General features: G+C 33.5%; 1 protein-coding gene and 1 long non-coding RNA gene across 2 annotated transcripts; one reads left to right on the top strand and one right to left on the bottom strand.

The window, feature by feature from the left end:
• The first annotated feature begins 35 nt into the window (after positions 1 to 35).
• Positions 36 to 9920, top strand: LOC135833926 (uncharacterized). Its single transcript, XR_010556589.1, has 2 exons — positions 36 to 712; positions 9758 to 9920. It is a non-coding gene; the product is annotated as an uncharacterized LOC135833926 (long non-coding RNA).
• On the bottom strand, positions 5026 to 23250 carry Jhbp16 (Juvenile hormone binding protein 16). Its single transcript, XM_065347754.1, has 7 exons — positions 22946 to 23250; positions 17269 to 17559; positions 14917 to 15009; positions 11350 to 11497; positions 11027 to 11157; positions 9954 to 10085; positions 5026 to 5478 (listed from the first exon to the last, which is right to left on the bottom strand). Exons 2-7 carry the CDS (start codon positions 17468 to 17470, stop codon positions 5321 to 5323), a joined length of 864 nt encoding a protein of 287 aa, XP_065203826.1. The 5' UTR covers positions 17471 to 17559; positions 22946 to 23250; the 3' UTR covers positions 5026 to 5320.
• Positions 23251 to 24171: the final 921 nt, after the last annotated feature.

Consider the following 24171-nt stretch of genomic DNA (forward strand, 5'->3'; position numbering starts at 1 on the left):
CTGCATGCGTCATCTCATACCATGTCATACAAGGTGCAAGTATGTACGAGTATAGTACCTATTCGTATAATGAACCATAAATAAACACGAGCAAAACGTCGAAGAATGGAAACTGACCTAGGTAAAAACCATGCGGAAACGTGCGGTCCGCACAACTACTCGTACGATGATGGTCATTCTGTACAAAACTGGAGGTGGCGCGACAATGTTGTTTCTTCTTCCGAAAAATGTCTCACAACCGAGAAAAGTTCTACTTGCATAATAATCGAGTTCAACGAACCGAATGTAAACGTAGCCTTAGCGATCAGTGCGCCACTAAATTGCCGCTCGAGTTTCGCCTTCCTATCAAATATTCATAACAAAAAAGGCATTTTTTTTTTTTTCGTAAACGAGTTCGCGTAGTGCGTTCATCAGGGTCAACGAGTTAATCTACACTGAAACTCCTTGGCGTGTAATTTGTTTACTTCCCGTTGCAGAGCAGTGCTTTTGATTTCATTGCAGAGCTTTATCAGTTTCATGAAAATACGAGTGCTAGCGTAAACGATCGTCCAGTGAGATCTATCAGTGCTCAGATCTGCTACCTGGTTGCTTAATTTCTCAAGTTTTTGTACATTGAAGTGTATCTTGTTGTCGAACGAAAGCCCATCATCGATCATGGAGCCAGAATGGAGAATTTTTATAGCTTATTTTTGCTCAGTTGCGGGGTAAATTGGTAAGTTTTTGTGTTATTTTTTTTTCGTAGGATAATTTTACGTTTTATAACGATTGATTGTTTGGTGTTCATTTCCTTTTTCACAAATTTGGTTCAATTTTTGGCTTTGAGTACACACATTTATTTTTTAGTTTTTGTTTGTTCTCAAGGAAGTGTCTTATTTAACAATGAATAAGAAGTCGTATTTTCGCAGATGACCTCCCACCACCAAGTTGCTTCTAAAATGATTTTGGAGACGATTAATTTCAGTAAGACAGTCCTTCAAAATTATATTGGTCAGAATTTTCCAATTCGTTTTTTTTTTAACAGCGATTTTATCTAATGATATTTCTAAGATCAAAAAAATTGAAATACGAACCAAAATCAATTTGCAGAGGAAATAGCATTGTCTCAAGTTTTGAGGGAGAAAGGAAATTCTAAAGTCTGAGCAAAGTTAATTTGAAAGATGCAAATGCTAAAAAATTGAAACGTTACCCGCATTGTGGGTCCATAGAAGAGGTTTTTGAAGATATGATAAAAATCAATGTTGACACCTTCTTAAGCATCAAAAATTGGATAAAAAAGCTGAAAAATTGTATTTTTTCATCGCGTCTATGCTCAGAAATTCAGAAAAAAATGCCTCATGGCTCAAGTATGTACAACTTTTCATGTTACTCAATTAATCAAAAAACTTGCTGTGACGATTTTTTGTATTTTTGATTCGAAAAGTTTCCAAAGGTTACGAAAAAATACAAATTCTTTTCCTAAATAGATCAAAATTGCGCGAAAAAGGTCTATTTTCAGTAATTTCACTCCACACATCTATCGAAAAAATGCAGAAGATCTTTTTTGAAAAAAAAATCAAATTTCCTGCAAAAAAGTTCTATTGTAAATTTTTGATATCTTCAAAATTGAAGAAGATATGCAGCCTTGAAAAAAATGTAGTTTTTTTGCCTCATTGTTTTTTTTTATTTCTTCAAATAGCGCCCACTCCATTAAAAATAGTCAAAAAGTGATAATAGGTAATAATATTATTGTTGGAAAATAAATTTTTTACAGTTAATTTGGTCAGGTTTTCATACCTAAGGCCCATTTTCTCCCATGAAAAAATGGAGGGCTTACTTCGTCGGAATTCGACTCGTGAAGGTCCAAGCTTCATTCGTGTAAATCTGTCGTTTTACCATTGACATGGTGAAAAAATTTGGAGCAATTTTTCGTAAAAAAAAATAAAGTAATTAGGTAGTTTTATAAATATTGTCGAGTACAATATCCTCTTCCTTGTTTTTCTTTCGCAGTCAAAAACCAGGAAAAACTAAACGACTCTGTTTCATTTCTCACCTTACTAGCAACACTGATATGCTCTTTATTTACCGGTTTCTTACTTTATTTCCTTCAAAAATTCATATGCACGGATATTATTCATAAAAATGACCTTCTCGAAGTATGGAGAACTTTGTGCATTTAAAAAAAATGTACGCACAGAAACACAAAAAAACCTATTCGACTGTAGACCTACCTATCTTACTCGTAGATGGGTATATTAACACGATATTACTTTTATATATTAGATTTAAACATTTGATTTCAACTGTAATTTCAAGGCGAACGATTGATTTTTTTGCAGTTTAAACGTCGCCGCGATGGCAATACAAACCAGTTTCTATTATAGGTACCTCGAGTTATCGAATTTTTCTAGTTCAAGGATTGTAACATTAGACTATGGTACGCGTACCTATGTACCTACTGATGAAAGGGGGAAAAGACATTATATTAAATCTATATATCTACGATTATGCATCGCCAAGTTATCAAAAGACACTTAACAAATAGTATCACTTTTCTTTCCTTTTATTTCAATTAGGTAGGCAAAGGTGCGAGCGTGTAAAACGACCTTAATTGTAGGTTTTTTTTAAAACCAGCGTCAAAAATAATACTTTCCGAGAACAGGATGCAATAAACATAATTTTTTAATGCAATAATTTGTTCGAGTATTGAAGGTCATGGGAGATTTCATGCTATGCTCTGACGGATGCATGACGTAAAAATCTAGCAGCGTCTAAGAGTACCATAATATTTCCTTATTGCTTCAAAATCACTGACATGGTCTGATGGAAAATTCGTGTATGCAAACGATGAGCTTATACGAGTAGGTACATTCGTAATCTGGTATATTCATTCGTATAGTGTTGAATATTTGGACATCTTTTTTTTATTGCCATTTTTTGGTCCAAATGTTCGTATATTAATTGATGGTAGATACTCGTATACGAACGATTGTCGATTGGTGAGATTTTTTTCTCTTTGTCGAGGATAAATGCCATTCCCATGTACAGATTCGATCGATATACGAGTAGGTATTATCTACCTTCCGTCGCGTCACGTCATTCCAACTTCCAACAACATTGAAATTAAAATGTTAAGGTCGGATTAAATTTTTATTGAGAGTAGATCTCCTTTGGGTGACGACTCGCGGGAATTACAATTACATACATACTCCCTCAACCATATTCACATTTTACAACCTCGACTATTGGCGAGAATAAAAAAAAATTCGTCGTTACTCGCTCGCCAAATGAATGTTTGTTTTTATGCATTTCCTTGAAAATTTCTCGATGACTGGCCACCAGCTGTTGGAGATATGCATTTATGCAGAAAAATTTCGATGCACAGTGTGTCTCCAAACTTCTAACACGGTGTCAATGGTTTTATGTGTATTTGATGGTTCCCTTCCTTTCTCACAGAACCAGAAGAATGATGATAATCTTTCATTTTCTCGAGAAACTTGGCAACAAAAGACACGTTCTTCTCTCCTTTCTATACAATTTTTTTAATGTGCGTTCTGAGAAGTAGGTAATGCATGGCATAAGTATGCTAGAAAAAGTTTCTCTCTCGCAAATTGCAAAATTTATGATTCAGTACAATTTTAGTTCCCAAAAAATGGGTTTAGCGGTGAGATTTAGTTTTTCAAAAAATTATTTCGAGAAACTATTTTGAAAACGTCAAAGAATTTTGAGTTCTGAATTTCTTGAGGATGAGTGTAATCAGAATTTGAATAGGTAAGTAAGTAGGTAGATACATGAATATTTTGAGACAATTTTTATACAAGTGGATTGAAAAATTTTTGAATCTAACAAAACCAAACCAAACCAACCCCAAATAGAATGTAAAAATACATCACTAGTCAACATTTCAAGCGCCGAAGTGCATTTATATGTAGATTTTCAGCGAATTTTTAAAAATCTTTTGCTCAAAAAAGAGGAGAAATCAAAATTTCACCAAATCAAGCTAAGCTGAAATTTGGTCGTTGCCTAACTTATTTTTGACCCTCGAAATCGATTGAAAATTGTTTCGAACTGTTATTTGAATAGTTCTGGAGCCTCCAGAAAATTTCTGAAAAAAAATATATATTTCCACGAAATGTATGTAGGTACCTAATAAAGATGAAAAGCTAAAATTTTCATACCTCAAATTCAACATGCTGAGTCAATTGCAGATGATTTAAAGCCGTTCTACAGCCTCAATCTCTGATTAAAAAGTTTTAGAATTTCAAAAAATGTCATAAAAACTGCCACATTCAACTTTAGAGCTGCTGGAAGCTCCAGTTCAGCTTGAAACTATCTTCAGTCGACTTGGTATTAACTTGAGCAAGATTTACATGTGCTCAAGTTGGGTTGGACAGGTTTTGTAGCACTTTTTGAAAATCTGGAATTTCCGAAACACGACTGAAGGCTCCATAACCATTTGAAACCACCTTTGATTGACTCATGTATCTACCTATGTGGAAATTAGTGTATAAAGTCAATTTTGGTAAACTTTTGTGGGAATTCAAATTTTCAAATATCTGCTGGAGACTCTTGATCAACTTAAAACGGTTTGAAAACATTCCCAATCGACTCAGGGGGTCTAAAGCAGGGAACACATCAAATTCTAGCTGTGTAGATCAAGTTGAAATTTTGATCCCCCCCCCCCCAATTCTTTGACTGAATTTGATTTTTTTAAGACCACCAAAAATCGAAAAATACATGTGAAATTGTGTACATCGAAAAGAACATTTTTTTTTCAACTTTACATGACTTTAGGTATTGCTTAATTTTTGAGCGGAAAACATCAACTTCTAGCAACCCCCCTCCTGCATAAAAACTAACAACCTTAGGGGATGTAAGCAAAAAATATGGTCGTATAAAAATTTCAATTGAAATTGAAGGCCTTAAAAATCAAATTTTTCACCATCGATCCTCTCAACATTTTTTTTCTTCTGGAAATGGCATCAGAGTGAAATTTTTGAAACATCCTATACATGTATTATAATTCACGCTGTCACAAATGAAACCACATTTAACAAAATATTTTAATAATAAAAATATTCGCGTACGTGTGTATAAAAAAAGCATGATATAAAAAAGAACAGTTAGCGGTTGCTGATGTTTTTTAAATGATAATGAGAATGACTTACAGTGCGTATATGCATGATAGGTAACTATTACAATGAAAGAATGGCCGAGACCGCGCAAAATACATAGGTACCTACTGAATAAGTACGTCACGGTCGCATTGATGCATCATGAATGGACGATGAACCATCACATCGTATCAGATCTTTTTGAAAGTCGTTGTACATTGTCAACTTTGTCAAGTGGGAGGAAATATCTGATCGAAATCGAAATTATTGAACACTTTATTATAAATTTCGGTAAAAGCCGTCGATACTAATTCGCTCACGAATGGTCTGACGATAACAAAACCTGGTCTCCAAGCTGCCGAATTGATCATCCTGTCGAGTAGATTTTCTGTAACAACGAAATGTACACGTTTTTATATTAAAATTACTTGGCAATTTCTACGTCATAGTACGTATCGTACTCGGTGTGAAAACCTCCACTCGGTTTTCAACATCGTCGAAAAATTCAACACCTAATTTACAAGCGAAATATGGCTGTGTGTACAAAAAAGATACTAAAAACTGGCTTGAATAGAATGATAGACGTGATTTTCGAAAAATACGCCGACGAGAAGTTACGAGATTCGACGCTCGAGCAGTTCTTAATGGCTTGCGAAAATTACCGATTGGTGACAATCTGCACCGTATTCAGTCAGCCATTTACTCCTCAAGACGTGACCAGGGGCTTCTTAGCCACTCTATTGAATCCGCTTTATCAACAAGTCCTTAATCAAGCGACGAAAATTTTACTCAACTGGAGACAAATTTTATTTAGAGTGCAAACTTAAGTACATACGAGTAAGTTGGTCATTGTTAAGACATATCGTTCCTATTTTGATGTTTCGAATAAGCTGAAGATAAGTATTTGTGTTGTCGAAAAAAAAGAAGAAAAATAGAAAAAAACGTACGAGTAACTTGTAATTAAACTTCAATTAGAACCAGCCAACCATTAAATATGAATTTGAATTCGTAAAATAATTTTTTTCCTCAAGTTATGTAACAATAACATAAGTAGGCAAATACTCGTACAACACAAGGGCTGTTATTTCATATTTTGAAATGAACGATGGGCCATATAATTATTATTTTCAGCGTAACAGGACTAAAATGACATCATCCGTACACATGATTCTACGTATTTTCTAGAAGTGGACAGAATTTGATTAGGGAACCTACCTACCTAATTTTAAATGAGATTTCGGCCTCAGAATTGCCAATTGGTAGGTAGCCTATGTGACAACTTGTCTTCAAATTTCAAAATGGTATGCAAAAATTTCCTCACGAAATTCAGAATTCATTTCAAGGGATCTTTTTTGAAATTCAATGAAATTATGAAAAAAACTTACCCTTGCCTAAAATACGTATTATCGTAAAATTGTCTGTTGAAATGAATACCAACTATCTATGTACTTATCCATCTACATAAGTTTAAAAATTATTTTTTCAAGCCAGGAAAATCTCGATGGTGCAGAGAATTTAGTAAAATTGTACTTACGGGTCACTCCACGTCAATTGGAGCAAGAAGTGGTAGGGGGGTTCGGCGATTTATTTGAAATTTTCCCTGTGGAAAGACCTACCGAAGGGATGACCAATAGCGCAAATCGCAGCCCTCTAGCCCATTTTTAAAGGCAGCCAGAGGGTGTCAAAGATTTCAGTTTTTTTTAACCATTTATTTTTGTTCCTAACCTAAAAGGTTCTCCTCCAGCAATGAATTTATTTCCAAGGGAGGTTAGAATTTGCGAAAAAGCTTCTTGTTTGATGGTCTGTCTTGGAGGACAATAAATTGCAGAGACTTAAGTTTTCAGTGAACCTGAAATATCATCCATTTCAGCAGTGGATTAATCGATAACCGGGATACCTACCAAAATGGAACTTTTCCCCATAGTTAGGGGTTTTGAAAGGCTTTTTGGTGATATCATAAAAATCAGTGTTGCCACTTTTTTTGTACAAAAAATTAGCTCAAAAAGTTTCGAAACGTAGTTTTCATATCGTTCCGACTCTCAAAAATTCTGAAAAAAATATTATTATGGACAACTTTTCATGCTGAACAACATATTGAAAAATTAGGATGGTAACATGTAGCAAAAACGATTTTAAAAAAATCAAACTTTGCAAAAAAATGCGATGTTTGATTTAAAACATGAAAAAAAGTTTTGATAGGTGATGTTGACCCATTTGACCCCCATTTTTACGTATCTGTTGAAAAAGTTGAAAAAACCCCTTTCACTCGATGAAATGAACTCCTCACAAAAAAATCAAAACTCGAAAAAATTAAATTTTCAATTTCGAACATCAAAAAAAGTTTAAATTTATTCAGTTGTCTTATTTTGACCTCTTTCTGACGTATTTCATGAAAAAGTTGATAAAAATTACACTCGCAACAAAAAAATAAAAATTCGTTCATTTTTTGAATTTTTTTGAATTTTGATTTTTTGTGAGGAGTTTATTTAATCGAGTGAAAGGGATTTTTTCAACCTTTTCAACAGATACCCAAAAATAGGGGTCAAATGGGTCAACTTCACCTATCAAAACTTTTTTTCATGTTTTAAATAAAAAAATCGCATTTTTTGCAAAGTTTAAATTTTTTTAACTCAACTTTGCAACATGTTACCATCCCAATTTTTCAATATGTTTTTCAGCATGAAAAGTTGTCCATAATATATTTTTTTCAGAATTTTTGAGAGTCGGAACGATGTAAAAACTACATTTCGAAATTTTTTGAGCTAATTTTTTGTACAAAAAAAAGGGGCAACACTGATTTTTATGATATCACCAAAAAGCCTTTCAAAACCCCTAACTATGGGAAAAAGTTCCATTTTGGCAGGTATCACGGTTATCAAGTAATCCACCGCTGAAATGGATGATATTTTAGGTTCGCTGAAAACTTTGACACCCCCTGGCTGCCTTTAAAAATGGGCTAGAGGGCTGCGATTTGCGCCATTGGTCATCCCTTCGGTAGGTCTTTCCACAGGGAAAATTTCAAGAAAATCGCCGAACCTCCCTACCACTTCTTGATCCAATTGACGTGGAATGACCCTTACATAATATCTCAGCACTTTATATATTATTCTGAAACCTTTATGAAGATTATGGGATTCACCTGCTCTCGAATTTTTTGAAATCCAAATTCCTCATTAACAATAGAATTTGATTCATTTTTTTCTTAAAAATACCCCAAAAGCCCGAAAGTTGTGATTGGACTATTACAACTTTGAGAATATTCTATACGTGTTTTCAGGTAAGCTTTCAAAATGAAGTAAAAAAAAAAAAATTTTAAAAAATAGCATTTTAGGTGCCCAATTTTTTTCCAAAATGTTGACCATGTCAAAATTCAATCAGACAAAGCTAAATTGCATGAGCATTCAAAAATACCTACATCACCAGTTGGAATTTGAGATGTTTGAATAAACTTTTCCATTAGTGGAGAATTTTTAAATAACCAATTAAGGAAAAAATCAAAATTTTACCAAATCGACATAAAAAAAACTCAAATCCTCTTCAAGTCGATTAGAAACGGTTTTGAAACGTCTTGAGCAATGCAGTCTTTTCTTTAAATTCGGAATTTTCAGAATACGATTAGAGACTCCTAAATGGCTTGAAACTATATCTCCAATCAAGCATTCGTATCAAAATTATAATAATATTAAAGTGAATTTTAGCTTTCCAACTTAATTGGGTACCTAAAATTTTGCGCAAATTTCAACTTTCAAAAATCTGCTCGAGGCTCAAGAATTTTCTGAAATAGTTTGAGACCGAATCCAACCGATATGTTACCTCAACTTTCCTGGTCAGTTTGGAGATTTTTTTTCAATTTTGATCCCCTCGATTTTCAAAAGTTTGCTATCAAAAAACTGAAATTTTCTGTTGAAGGCTTTGCAGAACTGCTGAAAACAGTTCAAAACTATTTCAATAGGGGGAGGGGTTGAAATTAGGGTAGTAAAGTTCAGCTTTCCATCTTCATCGGGTTAAATTTTGTGGAAATTTCAAATTCCAAAAATTTGCTAGTGGCTTCAGAACTGCTTAAAACTGTCTGAGACCTCTTCCAATCGATTTGGGGGCTTGCAAATACGGTACATACAGCATTTTACTTTTTTAGGTCAGTTTAGTGGAATTTTTATTATTTTTTTTTTGTTATTTTTGACCTTTCGTTGAATTTTCAAAAATTCACCAAAAATCAAAAATTATCCTTCAGCATTCGAAATCTTGACTGGTGATGTAAGTATCTTGATGTATTTTTGCAGGCTCGTTTGATCGAAACGGCGATGTTTTCGGTTCAAAAATTTTTCCGTCAGTTGAGATTCTTCCGAATTTAAACATGACCATAATTTTGGCAGCCTTAGGATGGTTTTGGAGAATTCAATACCTCGTAGGACCTTCAATTTACTATGTTCTTAGCAAGTAATTTCATTTTTGTTTTGAGGGTTGGGATCTTATCCCAAAAGATTATAAATATATTTGCCAAATTTAGAAAAAACTTGCAAAATCAGTTTCTAAAATTATAGGTATTTTTGATGATCAGAAAATCCCTTCAAGAATTGAATTTTTAGGAACGCAGACAAATACGTACATACCTACATATTATACAGCATAGATTTTTAAAAAAATATTTTTTGTTTGTTTTTTTGCAGGTAGCGCACATATGGCTGCGAATTCATCAAATGTGACGTGCCTCAAGTTATTACGCTTATTAGCATGTAGCTCTATTTATAGTTTTAAATTAAGAACCTACTCGATAATTAATCAGCTTTAAACACGATGTCGTTTATGAATAAAGATCGTAACCTAGTTAAATTTTCTTTGATAAAACTTAACGAAAGTGCTTACCCATTCGCGTTCTACCCCTTAGTAAATTACTGATGTGTAATTTCATATCACCGATTTCTTGAACATCGACGTTCACTTTAATTGACTTAGAATTTCTTGGTTTACTCAACGTTGTGGTTTGATTGTAATCATCTGCAATTAGTAATAACCAGGTAATTTAATCATATAGGTACGTATGTATGTAGAATAATTCGCAGGAAATGTTAAACAATACCCTATATTTGTTACCGTCTAGAGTCTAGTTAAATTATAAACTACATACCTACTACGAGACAAGTCTACAAATACTTTAGCAGGTACATAATTTTAAAATAACTATCGACCGCTGACTCGTGAACAGTAATTTATTGTTTACGATAAGCTCTAGAAATATTACACGATGTTTTACGGAGTACATACTATACGATTTACTTTCGATTTCTGCATCAAAAAAAAATGAAGGGAATTGATCGTCCAATGATATTAATCGAGTTGAAATCGATTCATGCCAAGACTGCCGAGTAATAATTAAATAAGAACTACTTTTGCCATCATTGTTTCAAGGAAACAAAAGCGATCGAATGCAAGGTTAACCTCAGATAGCGTGCAAAACAGCAGTGTTCCAGCTTACATCATGGTCAGATAGCCAAATACGTAAGTACATAATCAGGTATCACGCATGAAATGACTCTATCTCAACCCTTTATCATTATTGAGTAGGCAACTTTTTCGACATGTTGAATAAATTGCATAACTTGCGCCGTAAATGCGAAAATTCAATAATTATTATTTTAACCATTTAAGTCGAGACCATGTTTCATGTACACTACTCAGTTCTGAGGTAGTGAGCTTTCTCGCTGAATTTTGGTTTTTCTGTATAAGCTTTCGTGAAAAAAAAATCAGGAGACTCCAGCTCCAAATTTTAGTGGAATTTATTCGCGAATAATTTTGAATGGTGAATGAATTTTATTGAAACCAACTCAATTTTGAAGTGGGTGTGAAATTTTTTCAAATAGGTAGGTACTTTGTTCAAAAGAGATCATACTTTGCTAAATTTAAAAAAATTACCCACAAAATAGATAAGGTATACTTACATAATGATAAATTGAATTGACCCTTATTGTAATTTGGACTTAGAATTAAACTTTCAAATTCGTATTCTCCTTCTAAATATTTATCTGGAAAATACTGCGTAAACTGCACCGTATTCAGTTTCAAATTACTCCTGAAATAAACACGAAAAAAAAAGCATTAACAAACGTATCATTAATCAGCAACCCCCCTGAGAATTCCAGGGTTGCCATTGATAAAACTCGGTTACGTTTACCTTGCCTGCCTATGATACCTATGTTAAAAAATCTTCTATGCATTAATTTAATTTGCACGAGTAAAAAATAAAATAAAATGTTGATCGTACTTGAATTTAGTGATATCCGATAACTTCCATCCACTTTCCATAACATTTTTTAGCTTGAGTTTGTATCCGAATGTTGGACCTCCTCTTTTGAGAATTACTTCCTTAGCATGTATCGGGTCAAAAGCCGGTATATTCAATTCCGGTATACCTTTATTAAATGAAAGGTAATTCGTCAGATAGCTACAGTAGTAAAATTGAAACCGAAAGTACATATAATAAATTTTAATCTACCTTACGTAACTACCAATGCAATTTAACGAATGATACAAATTTGCACTCATAAGCACTGTAGGTAGTAGATACATTATGTACCCTTGAAAGATTCAACTCATCAACGAGTGAAAGGTATATATAAGCAGTAGGTATAGTAAACAATAAATCATAAAAAAAACCGAACGAAACCTTTTACGGAAGAAAATAAAGCATTGTCATTTGAATCGTCATGATGAAAATTCTCTCTCAAACCATCGTTACGAATGATTAACGATTTTTATTTTTAAAAACTTCCTAATATATACGCTTAATCTCGCAACTGTAGACCGCTAAACCGCCACCGAGATGTTAACTTTGATTATCATCGTTATTAAGCAGCACGCAAATGAAATATTTTCAAGTAAAATGTATTTATCGTCTTATTAATCTTTGCAACTTGTCTGTCTTTTTTTAAATCGTGACATTAGATGTACTAAAACTCATTCTTCCGCAATTATAAAAGTCGAAAAATAAGTAACTCGTATTGATTAAAATCTTGGAATGATTAATCTCGACTTCGTCATAACTTTCTAACATTTCAGGTAGTCCTAGGAAATATCAAAAAGTTGAGAATAGCTTTGGCAAGTGAAGCAAATGCAAAGCGTATTCTGAAACCAGCTTCAGCAAATTTTGAACAGCTAAAATTCATTTTAAGATTTTTGAGTAAATTTTTAAATAGCAAGCTTTCAATTTTTTCATTCATATACGAAAGAACCTTTTGAACTAGCACTCTTCGATTTAAACGAGAATAAACTAAGTTAAGGGTGATTTTCAAAGTTTTTCACGAAATTACAATTTTTTTAGTGAAATGAATCAATGGAAATAATTTCTTCAATTCAACTCCAATACATCAACAACTAGTAGTTTTGGGCCATTTTCGATCTCCCAATAATTTTTTTAATTTCTCCAGAAATTTTAAATGGCTCTGAATAAGGAAGAAAAATCAATTCCAGAACTCATAACTTTGGTCGATGAAGGCGATTGTCCAGAAAGTTCAGAAATGTGAGTTCAGTAGTGAATTTTCGACCAATTATTTGTGAATTTCAGAAGAAATGAAAAAGGCAAATTTTCAAAGAAAGTATAAAAATGATGAGCGGTTTTTTGGGCAAAATTCCAGGAGTGCCAGTTCAAAAGTGAATTCATTAAAATTGAAGAAATAAAATTTTGAAAAAATCACATATAGGTAATGTTGAAGATTTGGCAATTTAAATTGATTGAAATCAACCAAAAATTGATCGAATAATTTGTGAAAATGCTCAAAACATCGTAAATTAAAAATTTCCTTATGAAATTAAAACATCTAAAACAACCAAAACTTGATGAAATATCTCGGAATTTGAGTGAATTCATCTTGAAAAAGTGTACTAGATCAGATTATTAGAAATCAATTAGTTGGTAAAAAAAATCAGCACAATTATTTCGAAAATTTTAGAAATATTCGCCAAAAATGCTCAAAATATCAAATAAAGTATATAGAAAATTACAAAAACTTGATGAAATATCATCAAAATTCAAGAGGAGTTTCCAAAAATAATAGGTCGAAATACATTCCTATTTGGCTGGATTGCAAGAAGAAAAAATGTCGGAGGATTTTGACCAAATTCAGTAGAAACCTATTATTTTGAGTTGAAAATCTGTTGGAAAAATTTTTAACTCAAAGGTAGGTACTTGGGAGAGAGAAGATATGGATACTCAAAGAGAGGGCATTTCAAAAAAATAATGGGCTTTTCGCTGTAGCCTTTACTAAACCAGTTTTGGAAAAATCATTGAATTTGCAAACTGCATACTTATTATTTTTCGGTGAATTCTTGTTTGAAATTTTTTTTCACAATACCCACCTATTTCACAATAATTGAGCCAAAACATCATTTCTGAAGCTGGGAAATTATTTTAAAAGGCAGTGATGCCAATTTTTGGCTATTATTGCAAATTTCCTAAAAATCGAGAAAAATAACCAAAAACTTGATAAATTTCAGTTCTTTGAAATTTGCTATAAATGGCCGAAAAATTGGTACCGCTGCATTTCGAAATGAATTAACCCAAAAATTATTGATTTTTTAATTTTTTGAACCATTTGGTAGAACTCTAAAAGTGGTCTTGGAAGTTGGAATTTAACGGCAATAGCATGAAGAATCTCAAATAGGTACTCTCTAAATTTGAAGCAGTCAAATTTCACTGCTTAGCAGTCACGACATTTTGCCTTTTTAAAAGCAGTACCTAGTTTTTTACTGCAAAACAGTAAAAAAATCTACTGAATTGGTCAGTAAAAAATAATTTTGACCGACCAATTCAGTAATTTTCTACTGTTTTGCAGTAAAAAAAACTACTGCTTTTAAGAAGGCAAAATATTGTGACTGCTAAGCAGTGAAATTTGACTGCTTCAAATTTAGAGAGTACTAAGTATCTTTTAGAACTGCGCCAATATTCAAAAAACAGGTTGGGTGGGGGCTAGAGTGAAAAAAACCATGACTTTTTATATTCTCTCCAGGAGCACCTCCAGAGCGAAAAAAAATTCTGTGTGTCTTTCAACTCAAAATGAAAGTATCCATTGTATTTGGTTAAATTCTTCCAACATTTTTTTTTTTCACGATCTGCCCAAATGAAATATAGGTAGACCAGCCAGAAAAACCGTGAAATTGGCATAAAAATTGCTGAAAATTATCCAAAAATTGTTGACAATTTCAAAAATGGCACAGAACAGCATTGGAATGTATTGAATTTATCACCTCCCCCCCTCCTGAAAAACCTCTATTTTTGCTCCTGTCATGCAGTTTGACTTATTATTTGCAAAAAAAAAAAAAAACAATTGATATAAAAAATAATTTAAAATGACCAGAAAATAGAAATTAATTAAATGCCTCAGAATTTGAACAAAATTTTGCAGTATAGGTATTTTTGACAAATCCTCAGAGTTTTCCCTCGATCTATTGTGATGGACTTGAATTTGAAAAACTAGCTATTTTCACTCAGTTTTCGTTTGTTTGTTTGAGAGTTTCAGAAAAGCTTCGATCAAAATATCGAAATATCATCAAATCAAATCTCTGACCGATTTTTCAGACACTTGTATTTGATGGTAATAAATTAATTACCGGCTTCTGCACAGGCTTATTTTGTAAATGCATTTTTATGCCGATGCCGGCTTTATGTGGAGCTGAAAATGTATGTCACAGCAGCAGGTAACGTTCGCCAACGCATAGAGCATGACTGGCGAACGAAATACTAATATAGGTAACACATAATAAGGCGCGTTTTCTGTGGGCACCGGTATAACTATAATAATATCACTACCATTACGTAATAATATTTGACTTTTACCTTTTGGTATGAAAGATTTGACGTTATTTAGCCCATCTCGTACGCATTTATCGAATTCTGGAGCGTTTCTTTTGCAAAGTGCGAAATTATCGGCTGTAAAATATACAGAAAATGAGATAAAAAAAACTGGTTTAATTTCGATAAATACTCGACTGTACTCGTAATTGCGGTCAAGACGACACGCGCATCTTATTACTAAATATTGACATAAGGTTCGACATCATTAAATACACACGTCACTCTCATCATCATTTCCACCTTGTACCATGAAAAAAAAAATGTCGTCTCGTATACTCGAAAAAATGAGCAATAATGTGAATTTCATAACGTGGCAATGTCAAAAAAAAAAAACTCGAAAAAATTATAACTAGGTTACCTAAGTTGGCTGGTAGTGGTAGTGGTACTGGTAATATTGCAGTTTTTCTTGCGGGTGTTGCGGTAACACCAACTAGTCAACTTTACCCACACCGCACCGCACCATCGCAAGGTAGAAAATTGAAGAAAAAAAAACAACAAACTAGTTCCCAGAAGCGAATGTCCAGATTAAACAAACCGAATAGCCGTATTAACGTAACTTGAACTGGTTCAATGTACTATTAAAGTGAAAGTATCTTAGATGCGGCCGGCATGGCACATTTTGTTCGAGCATTTTTTGATTTTATTCGTAAAAGTCTCCGCGTAAAAGGGCGTTGTTTTTGCACGAGCTCATTGATATTTCCATTAATTGATTGTAAAATAACGAACCGGTTTCGTGGCGTGTCGTCGTGTAATTTTAATTCATCCAACACGTGCTCGTCGTAACATACGTTACGTTAGGTATAACCCAGACTTTGAATATCGGTTGATGACTTTACCATTACCAGTACCTATACGATGATTGCATCTAGGCGTTAGTTGACGAAGATGCTCTAATCTGGTTTAGGTACCTAATGGAAAATTATCTATTCTCAAGTATCTACATAAATATTTTTGTGGGTCACTTTTTTTGCAAAGCCTTATGCCAATTTCATCTATACGCTAATTAAAATAATCAAATTCCGATTCAAACCTGTCCACGTAAGTTGAGTGGTTTCGAGGTCGATACTTGAGCATTTTAAAAAATTGGACAATTCGTGAAATATTTTCTGACTCATCCATGTATCTATTTTTGATAGCTGTTCTACGATTTGCACTTTTTAAAAAAAAAATAATTAACCGAGAGAAAGAAATTAGAAAAGAGACGTAACAATCTGATCAACGTTCGAATCACCTACGATTATAATATTTCATACGATAAGCAATCATCTCAACTTGTTACCACTTGTGTTCCACTTTTTAATAGGTAGCTTATGTAATTGGTTATTTTTTGTTACGCGTCATTATTAAACTACCTAGCCGGGTATAATCCAGTTGTTTTAGCCCGTGCGCAGGAACATCTTTAGGTTTTTTAAATTTATTCGTAGGTATATTTCGCCAATTCGTTAACAAGAACTGTACCTACTGACTTTTGTGTATTTATTTTTATTTCTGATGACCTCAACCGCATCAACAATATATTAACGCAAGATTTGATTAGTGGAAAATTTATATCATATTTTTTGCTTGCAAGTCACATTGCCAAATAAGGAAGATAAATACTCGAAAATCTAAAACGATCGAGTCGTTAAATACCAACGTATATTTGACCTTTAAACTGTAAGTAACGTGTCTTGTAGGTAACTCGAACTTGATAAGAGTAAAAATGATTTTCGCAATTCTCCTAATGCCTGTTTAAATTACATTTTAATTACGAAATTATCTTCTCCAACTACACGAGCACTTGTACTCTTTATTACAATACTGGAATTTGCAACGATCATGCGTGAAAAAAAATCATTCTGCATTTCAATTACCTAGTAGGTAAATTTCATAGAAAACTGGCGAATCGCATGCATAAGGGCGAAATTTTGATGGTATTTTTTAGCATCAGTATAGGTAATCAAAATGCAACTAGAAAATGTCTCAGCCATATATTTACCTTATTCGAGTTTATCATCGCTAATTGAAAAACGTCAATAGTATATAAGTAAAGAATTACAATCATAGGTTTTCCACTTTACTAGCATTGTTCGCACATTCTTATCACGTTTTTTTTTCAAAAACATTTTAAATTACTCAATACCAGTTCGATGAACTACGCGACCCAAGTACGATTTCGAAATCGTATAAAACCAAACTAAAAACAAATCTCGAGAAGCTCGCATAGATCTGGTTATTGCCCAATTCGAGATACGAGACGAGCCATTTGTTATGTACTCGAGTACTTTTTTAAAAACAAAAAAATGATAGATATATAAATTAATCCGCAGGCTCGAGCGGTGTAAAAATACTCACTAAAAGCTGCGACTGCTCTCGACTTGATAGCTCGTGGTCCGCTAGCTGATGCTGTCTGGTCGTTGGAAATACTCGTACTCGTATTTCGGGCTGCTGTTGTGGTCGAAGGTGGAGCAGAGGTGGTGAGTTTTGTGGTTTGATTTTGAGACCGGACAAGGCTCAAGCTGCAGAGCAGCGCGATATAGTATACGATAGCCGTCATGTCTTTCGTATTCTGTTAAAGATTTTTCGAAATTGCCATTTTTTGAACCTGAAGTGTATATTTAACCGCATGTAGGTAGGGTAGTTGTTCTAAAAAATGAAAATACAAAAGAAATCGTGTTGATGAGTAAGCAACAATAAATATTTGATTATCTACTATAAGTTACGACATGTGAGAACGTGAGTTTTTTGGTTTCATTTTCATTTAACAAACATTAAGTATAGGTACTGATAGGTATGTGATTGATTCGAGAATTGGCGTTTGTATGTAAGGTACTAATCTTGAGTTATTTATTGCATTCTACAAACGACCATTTTAATTGTATCTAAATAGATGGGTACTCATAATTTTTCGTTCAAAACGAGCTAACACGAGAAATATTGTACACACAGTAGATCTTACAAGAGGTAAGCTATGTTTTAAAACACCTAATGAGAGATTTCATAACATTTGATTGATGCATTGAGCCATAAAATGTAATTGTCTAATATCTGTACAGAGATGATCTCAGGTATAAATTCTAATGTTCACACGTTTCTGAAAGTACGTAGATAGAAGTTGTTAGGTGAAGTCTTTAAAACTTCTTCCTGTTTACAAAGTCAAATTAGACAAGAAATTGAAGAGTAAAGATTTATTCAGTAGCTTCCTAGATTTCAATGTAATAAATCACATGTCCAAAAAGTCGAATTGCACTTTTCGTCAAAGTAATTATAAACACCCCCCCCCCACCAAAAAAACTACCTACACTTTCTTATCAAAATGTTTTGGAATTAGTTCACATCTCTATCTGAAGGTAACCACAGGCATGATTCTGGAAAGTTGATATATGTAATAATAAAGCAGGGTGCTTTATTACGAGGCTCACACGGTGGACTACAAGTAAAAGGAAAAATTCAGAAAAACTAGAAGAAATCCAGAATATCCTAAAATTTTTATGTTCCTGAGTTAAAAATTTCCGAATCATCATTTGAAAAAAATAAATAAGTAAATAAATAAAATAGGTAGGTATTTGCAAATTAAAAAAAAATTTGTTGACCAAAACTTAGCCAGTGTCAATATTTGTGGAATGTGGAAAGTGAGGATGGGGAGAGCAACGCCACTGACGTGGGGTCAATTCGCCCCTTGTTCACCTTTTTTTTAAAAAGTTTATGAACTTTATTTTGCTTACGGAAGAGAAAATGTAGTCGTCAGTTTTGAACTAAAAACTATTTTCGAAACAGAGATTGAAAACTTTCTTTTTGAACAAAAAATAAAACTTATTTCGTTTTTGAAGAGGAAGTACGCAAACGTTATCTCTGGACAGAAAATACAAACTTCTTTTTTTTGAAGAAAAACAAAACTTCATTTTTCAAAGTAAAATATGGAAACTTCATGGAACAAAAGCTAATGAACTTTGCTTGTAAATAAAAAGTCCCTAGAGAGAAACTTTCTCAAAAATTTCTACAAGAAAAAAATCTTTCCGTGTACATTTCTTTTTGAAAATTTTTTTCCAAGAAGTTTTTTTTGAAAACGCAATTATTGATTGTTGGGTGGTGGGGGGGGGGGTCTTTTTGAAAGAAAATCTGTGAAAAAATTCTGTTTTGGAAATAACTCATTTTCGAGCTCAATTTTTGAAGAAAAAAACATAGTTACTTGCTTCATAGGAGGAAGAAAGATGTACCTGAAGTATTTTCAGGAAGCTCTCATTTTTTCGCCCCAGTGGTTATTGTGGCTAAATTTGTCAAAAATTCGTCTTTTTGGCGAAAAATGAGCCCAAAAAATATCAGCAGCAAACATTTCAGCCACCGAAATTCCTTTTTCAATTTTTTTGGCGAATTTCAAAAAAATCAAATTTTACTCGTTTTTACGAAAAAAAATTTTAAAATAAACATGAAGGTCCTAATTACATTTTTAAGCTATCGAGTTGCTTTGGTGAGGGTTTCGAACTGCTCTGAAGCCTCCAGCGGATTTTCGGATTCTCCAGTTTTTGAATGTAAGTAGGTATGAGTGAAGTGAAAATAAAATTCAGAACCTGAAAATATGCTCTTGAATCGATCAATGCATGGTCACAAAGATAGAAAATCCAAGTTTATGAACGCTGAATTTCATTTTTACCTAAAGTATAGGCAGTTGGGTACAGCACTCGAAAAATCCGAAAATTCACCGGAGGTTCCAGTCATAAAGTAGAAAATAGGGTACAAACCACATTTTAGATTTCTATGTCCTTTATTTTATTATTTTTTTGAATGAGGAACGTCAAATTCGAATTTTTAAAAATTCGTCAAAAATCAAAAAGTGAATTTCAGTGTCTAAAACTGAATTTTCATCCAGGATGATTCATTTTTCAAAATTATAAACAATATTCTTTTGGTAAAATGTGAAAAAACAGTGCAATCTCAATTTTTGGCGAGCTGAAATTTTGATTATGGGGTTTTTAGACCAGCAGTCAAAACTTTAAAAAACTCTAATCGAAAATTTAGTGTAAGCAACGTTTATTTGATGAATCAAATCAAACCAGCTTGAATTCAATCAAATGGATCCATCTCGATAAATAAGAATTCAGAATTTTAGCAAAATTCGTTCAATTCCCAACTTTTTTTTTCATTTTGACGACTATAAGTACCTACATGTAACCTACATTGGAAGCATCACGAATTCGTTGGGGACTTCCCTTTCCTTTTTCAATAAACTAATGTTCCTATTACCAAAAACACGTTTTTAATTCATTAAAGAACGTCTTTTACGTACTCACATTAATCAGATAAAATTAGAAGTATCGAGCATCGATAAAAAAATTTGTAATAAAAATGACCAAAATTTAATCAACTTAGATTTAAACGCTTTCAATTTGACCCGAATAGACTATCACCGCGTTATCTGCAAATTAGCACTCCGCTGTCTTCAGTCATAAAAAACTGAATTTTTTCATCTTCTCGTTATCTGGCATGTGCCTCCGAATTCATTCGCGGATTGCATCAAAACCTTGCGAATGATTTGATCAACTTCATGTATAACCCTAGTAGTGCTTTTGAAAATGCGCCATTTTTTGTTATTCGCGTTACTATGTTTGAAATGTACCTCCCGCAGTCGTTGCCGAACACCGGGTATAAGAGCAGATTATTTCCAACCTTTGTCATCGGAAGATTCTGAATCGTGGTCATCGGATTCAAAAAGCACCAACTCCAGCAGCAGCGAAAGTATCGAACCATACGACCCTTATGTTCCGGTCGACTCGACCGAAGTTCATATTAAAATGGGTAATCGATCAGTATTTCGGAGTCATTTCCCCGATATCTCGGCTACAACCACTTTTGATCCTTACGACGAGTCACATTTGCGGTATTATTCCATTTACAATGATAATCCTAAACCGTTAATGGTGTTCATTTTTAATCATCGTGTCATTGAAAATAACAAAACAGTATTTTGGACGTACGATTACGATTTCGAAATCGGACCTCGTCAGTGGTCGGAAAATTTCACTTTTAATGAGAAAGCTTACTCGTCCAGAGGGTTAGATCAATTTTACGCTGTAGTGGGCTATGATGGTCGTAATTATACCATTGTGCCGGAAAAAAGACCTACTTATCCTATTCCCAGAATGATGTCCAATGAAACGGAATTCGTTCGTATTACCATCGATTTAACCAACAAAATTTTCGTACTCAAGCCTCATGTGCATCCTGTGATTACGGCTCCGTTTGAAAAATACGACACTACTGTGTGGCCGCAGATTATTCGGGATGATCTTTCTCCTTTGTAGAAATACAATTGCCTTGTGGTGTGAAGGTAGGTACATCTACCTACTGTGTATTGACCTCGTGATTGACCTAATGATTTAGAGGGTATCATTCACATTACATCCATTTATGCCTGCGTGTATTCTTTCGTGATTTTTTTTTTTTTTTTTAATTTTCGTATTTATATTTCGTTGATCAAATATTGTATTCGTTGTAAATATAATTTATAACGTGGTTGAGGTGTGAACATTTTTCGAACGCCTTCAACGCCATCGCAAAAGAATCCCAGTGATCTCATATGGCTCAAATTTTACGATAACATTATCAATATGAAATTATAAATGGGAGTTTAACCTAGTCTTGATATGGTTTGCGCATTATGAACATTGAACACGTGTATAATCATACGTAGTTTGTTGAGACTAAAAAATTTATCCGTTTTTTTGTTGCTCTTGACTTCAGTCAAATTCCTAGTTCACACGTTTTTCGTTTTCCACAAAAAGGTCCTCAAAATTTAACACCAAGTCAGCAGATTTTGACAAAATTCAGCAGAGACTTTTATTTTGAGTAGAAAGTTACTCAGAAAACATTTTAGCTTCGGAGGTGCTCCCAGAGGAGAGAAATTGACCCCGATAGAGAGGGAATTTTTGAAAAAATCGTGGTTTTTTCACTCCTGTTACTACCCAGCCTGTTTCGGGACTTTTAGGATTCTACCAAGCACTTGAAAATTTGCAAATCGCTTACTTTGGGATAAATTTTTGTTTTGAAAATTTTGTTCCTCTTCAATATTTCGCATTGATTGAGCCAAAACATCGAAATCTACCAGTATCATTCCTGAAACTGGAGAGCTACCTATACTCGTATTTTGGAACGCAATGGTGCCAAATTTTTAATCATTATTGAAATTTTCAAAAAAATCGAAAAAAAAATCATGTTTATGGAAGTTTTTTGGAATTTCTGCAATTGGCAACAATAATCCGAAAATTAGCACCCCCTCTGCCCTAAAAATATTTCTCCAGTTTTGGAAATTATGCATTTCGATGTTTTGGCACGATTAATGCGAAATATCGCAGTACAAAAATTTTCAAAACACGAATAAACAAGTTGTACGAGGTTGGGGTAAACGATTTTTTCGAGAATTCCCTCTGTTTCAGAGCCTTTTTTTCTCTCCATGGCTCTTCCAGAGCTCAAATGTTTTCTGAGTGACTTTCAACTCAAAGTAAAGATTTCTGCTGAATTTGGTCAAAATCTGCTGAATTTTTCTTTGCGAGGAGGAGGGGGGAGGATTCTCCCTAACCTGCATTACTCTTCCCTTGAAACTCGGATTTAATTATGAGATATTTTCAATCAGAAAGTTGAAGAAACGGTACCAAGAGATAGGAAAATTCAAAGGATGTAGTCAACGAAAAGGATATCAAAAGCACCATGGTATTGGTTCAAAGGATATTCCTTTATTCCCGATGATAATGAAAAGCGTCGATGAACTGCAGCATGTAAATTTTCCACTTACCTGTGTATAAGTACTTGAAACGTGTAATTATTAGAATCGAGAAAAAGTAAAAGTAAAGTGCACTTTGCTAACAAAATTTATCTTTTAAGTAGTTAGGTAATTTACCTATCTATAACCAAATGAATCAATCAAAAATATATAAAAAATGAAAACAAAATATGATCGATAGGTAATTGAAGAAGAAAAAAATCCAAATAAGAGTAATAAGTATACTTCGGCTTATAAAATAAATAAAAAAATACTCACAGACAACACGACCGCTTGCGAACGAGAAAAAGCACCAAGCCGGAGACACACCGACGCGCACGACAACTTAGATTATTCTGAATGCAGAATACAAAGTAGCTTCACACAAAAAGAGTGGATGAAGAACAGTACCCGCTAGATCTAATAATCACGCATATCATCCAATACAAATCGAGCACTCTATTCCGAATTAAAGACTGTAATTACTTCTCATGCAGTTACTTTCGTCGTTATGCATACGAGAGTATACGTTACTTTATTAACAGGTTTTCTCGTACTACGAGTACCTACAAGCATATGTGTAGCGTTCTACCTGTAGCATACCTATAGTGTTCGAACTGAAGGAAATATTGAATAAGAATTGACTACCTACCATGAAGCTTCCAGGAAGTTATAGCGATTGATGAGATCATAAATATGTACTGAATTTTTGTATAGGTAGCTGTTAATTTGAGAAATAGGTAATTTACGATATAAGTATTACTTATTTCGCAACTTCATTTCTTGCATTTCATCCATGATGAGGGACTCGGGGAATTGAAAGTAGGTTCGTTTGATTTTGTGGGTAAAATTTTGTTCATGTTGAAAATTGAAAATGCCACAATCATTCCAAAATGTATTCACATTACGTTTGCTTTGGAGCTCCTTCAATTAGGAAAAATACAGGGTTGCCAAATTTGTCAAATTTGTAATGTTTTATGAAGTCTGTTCTGAAATACAAACTGAAAATTGATGGCACCACGAAGCATTTGCCCTTTTTTACAAATCGCATGCACTGAGTCAAAGAATAGAGAAAGACGAATACAATATTTTTAGGTACAATACTAAGGGAAACCGAACCTTCAAGATGTCCGGCTCCGGTTTGAACAAAACCGAAATTTTTGAAAAGAGCGTAATCTGACCCCCCCCCCTCCATAACCAAAATTTCAGCTGCCAAAATTGATTTTTCGATTTTTAGCGAATTTTTAAAGATTTACCATTGCTGAATTTTTAAACGTTTTTTGGAGAATGATGCTCAAAAAAATTCACTCGAGGTGTTCACCTTGAAATTGGTCCAAATTTGGGTAAATAAGCCATAATTTGATTTTTAGTTGCCCAAATTGAAAAAATTGTAAGATTCTGCAGAAATATAAAATTGCATTGGAGCCTTCAGAATTACTCGGAATGGTAAATTTCGAATTTGGAGTGTTGGTTGTTAACGAAATACAGCCATTTGTGCAAATCTC

The sequence above is a fragment of the Planococcus citri genome, chromosome 2 (assembly GCF_950023065.1).
Source record: "Planococcus citri chromosome 2, ihPlaCitr1.1, whole genome shotgun sequence".
Taxonomy (NCBI): Eukaryota; Metazoa; Arthropoda; class Insecta; order Hemiptera; family Pseudococcidae; genus Planococcus; species Planococcus citri.

What these genes read in the sequence shown, in the direction of transcription:
- Jhbp16 (XM_065347754.1), bottom strand. Translation starts at nt 17,470, where the DNA reads ATGACGGCTATCGTATACTATATCGCGCTGCTCTGCAGCTTGAGCCTT. An exon ending in CAAATCTTTCATACCAAAAG is followed by an intron (nt 11,498 to 14,916) that starts GTAAAAGTCAAA and finishes CATTTAATAAAG; the next exon opens with GTATACCGGAATTGAATATA. An exon ending in TCGGATATCACTAAATTCAA is followed by an intron (nt 11,158 to 11,349) that starts GTACGATCAACA and finishes TGTTTATTTCAG; the next exon opens with GAGTAATTTGAAACTGAATA.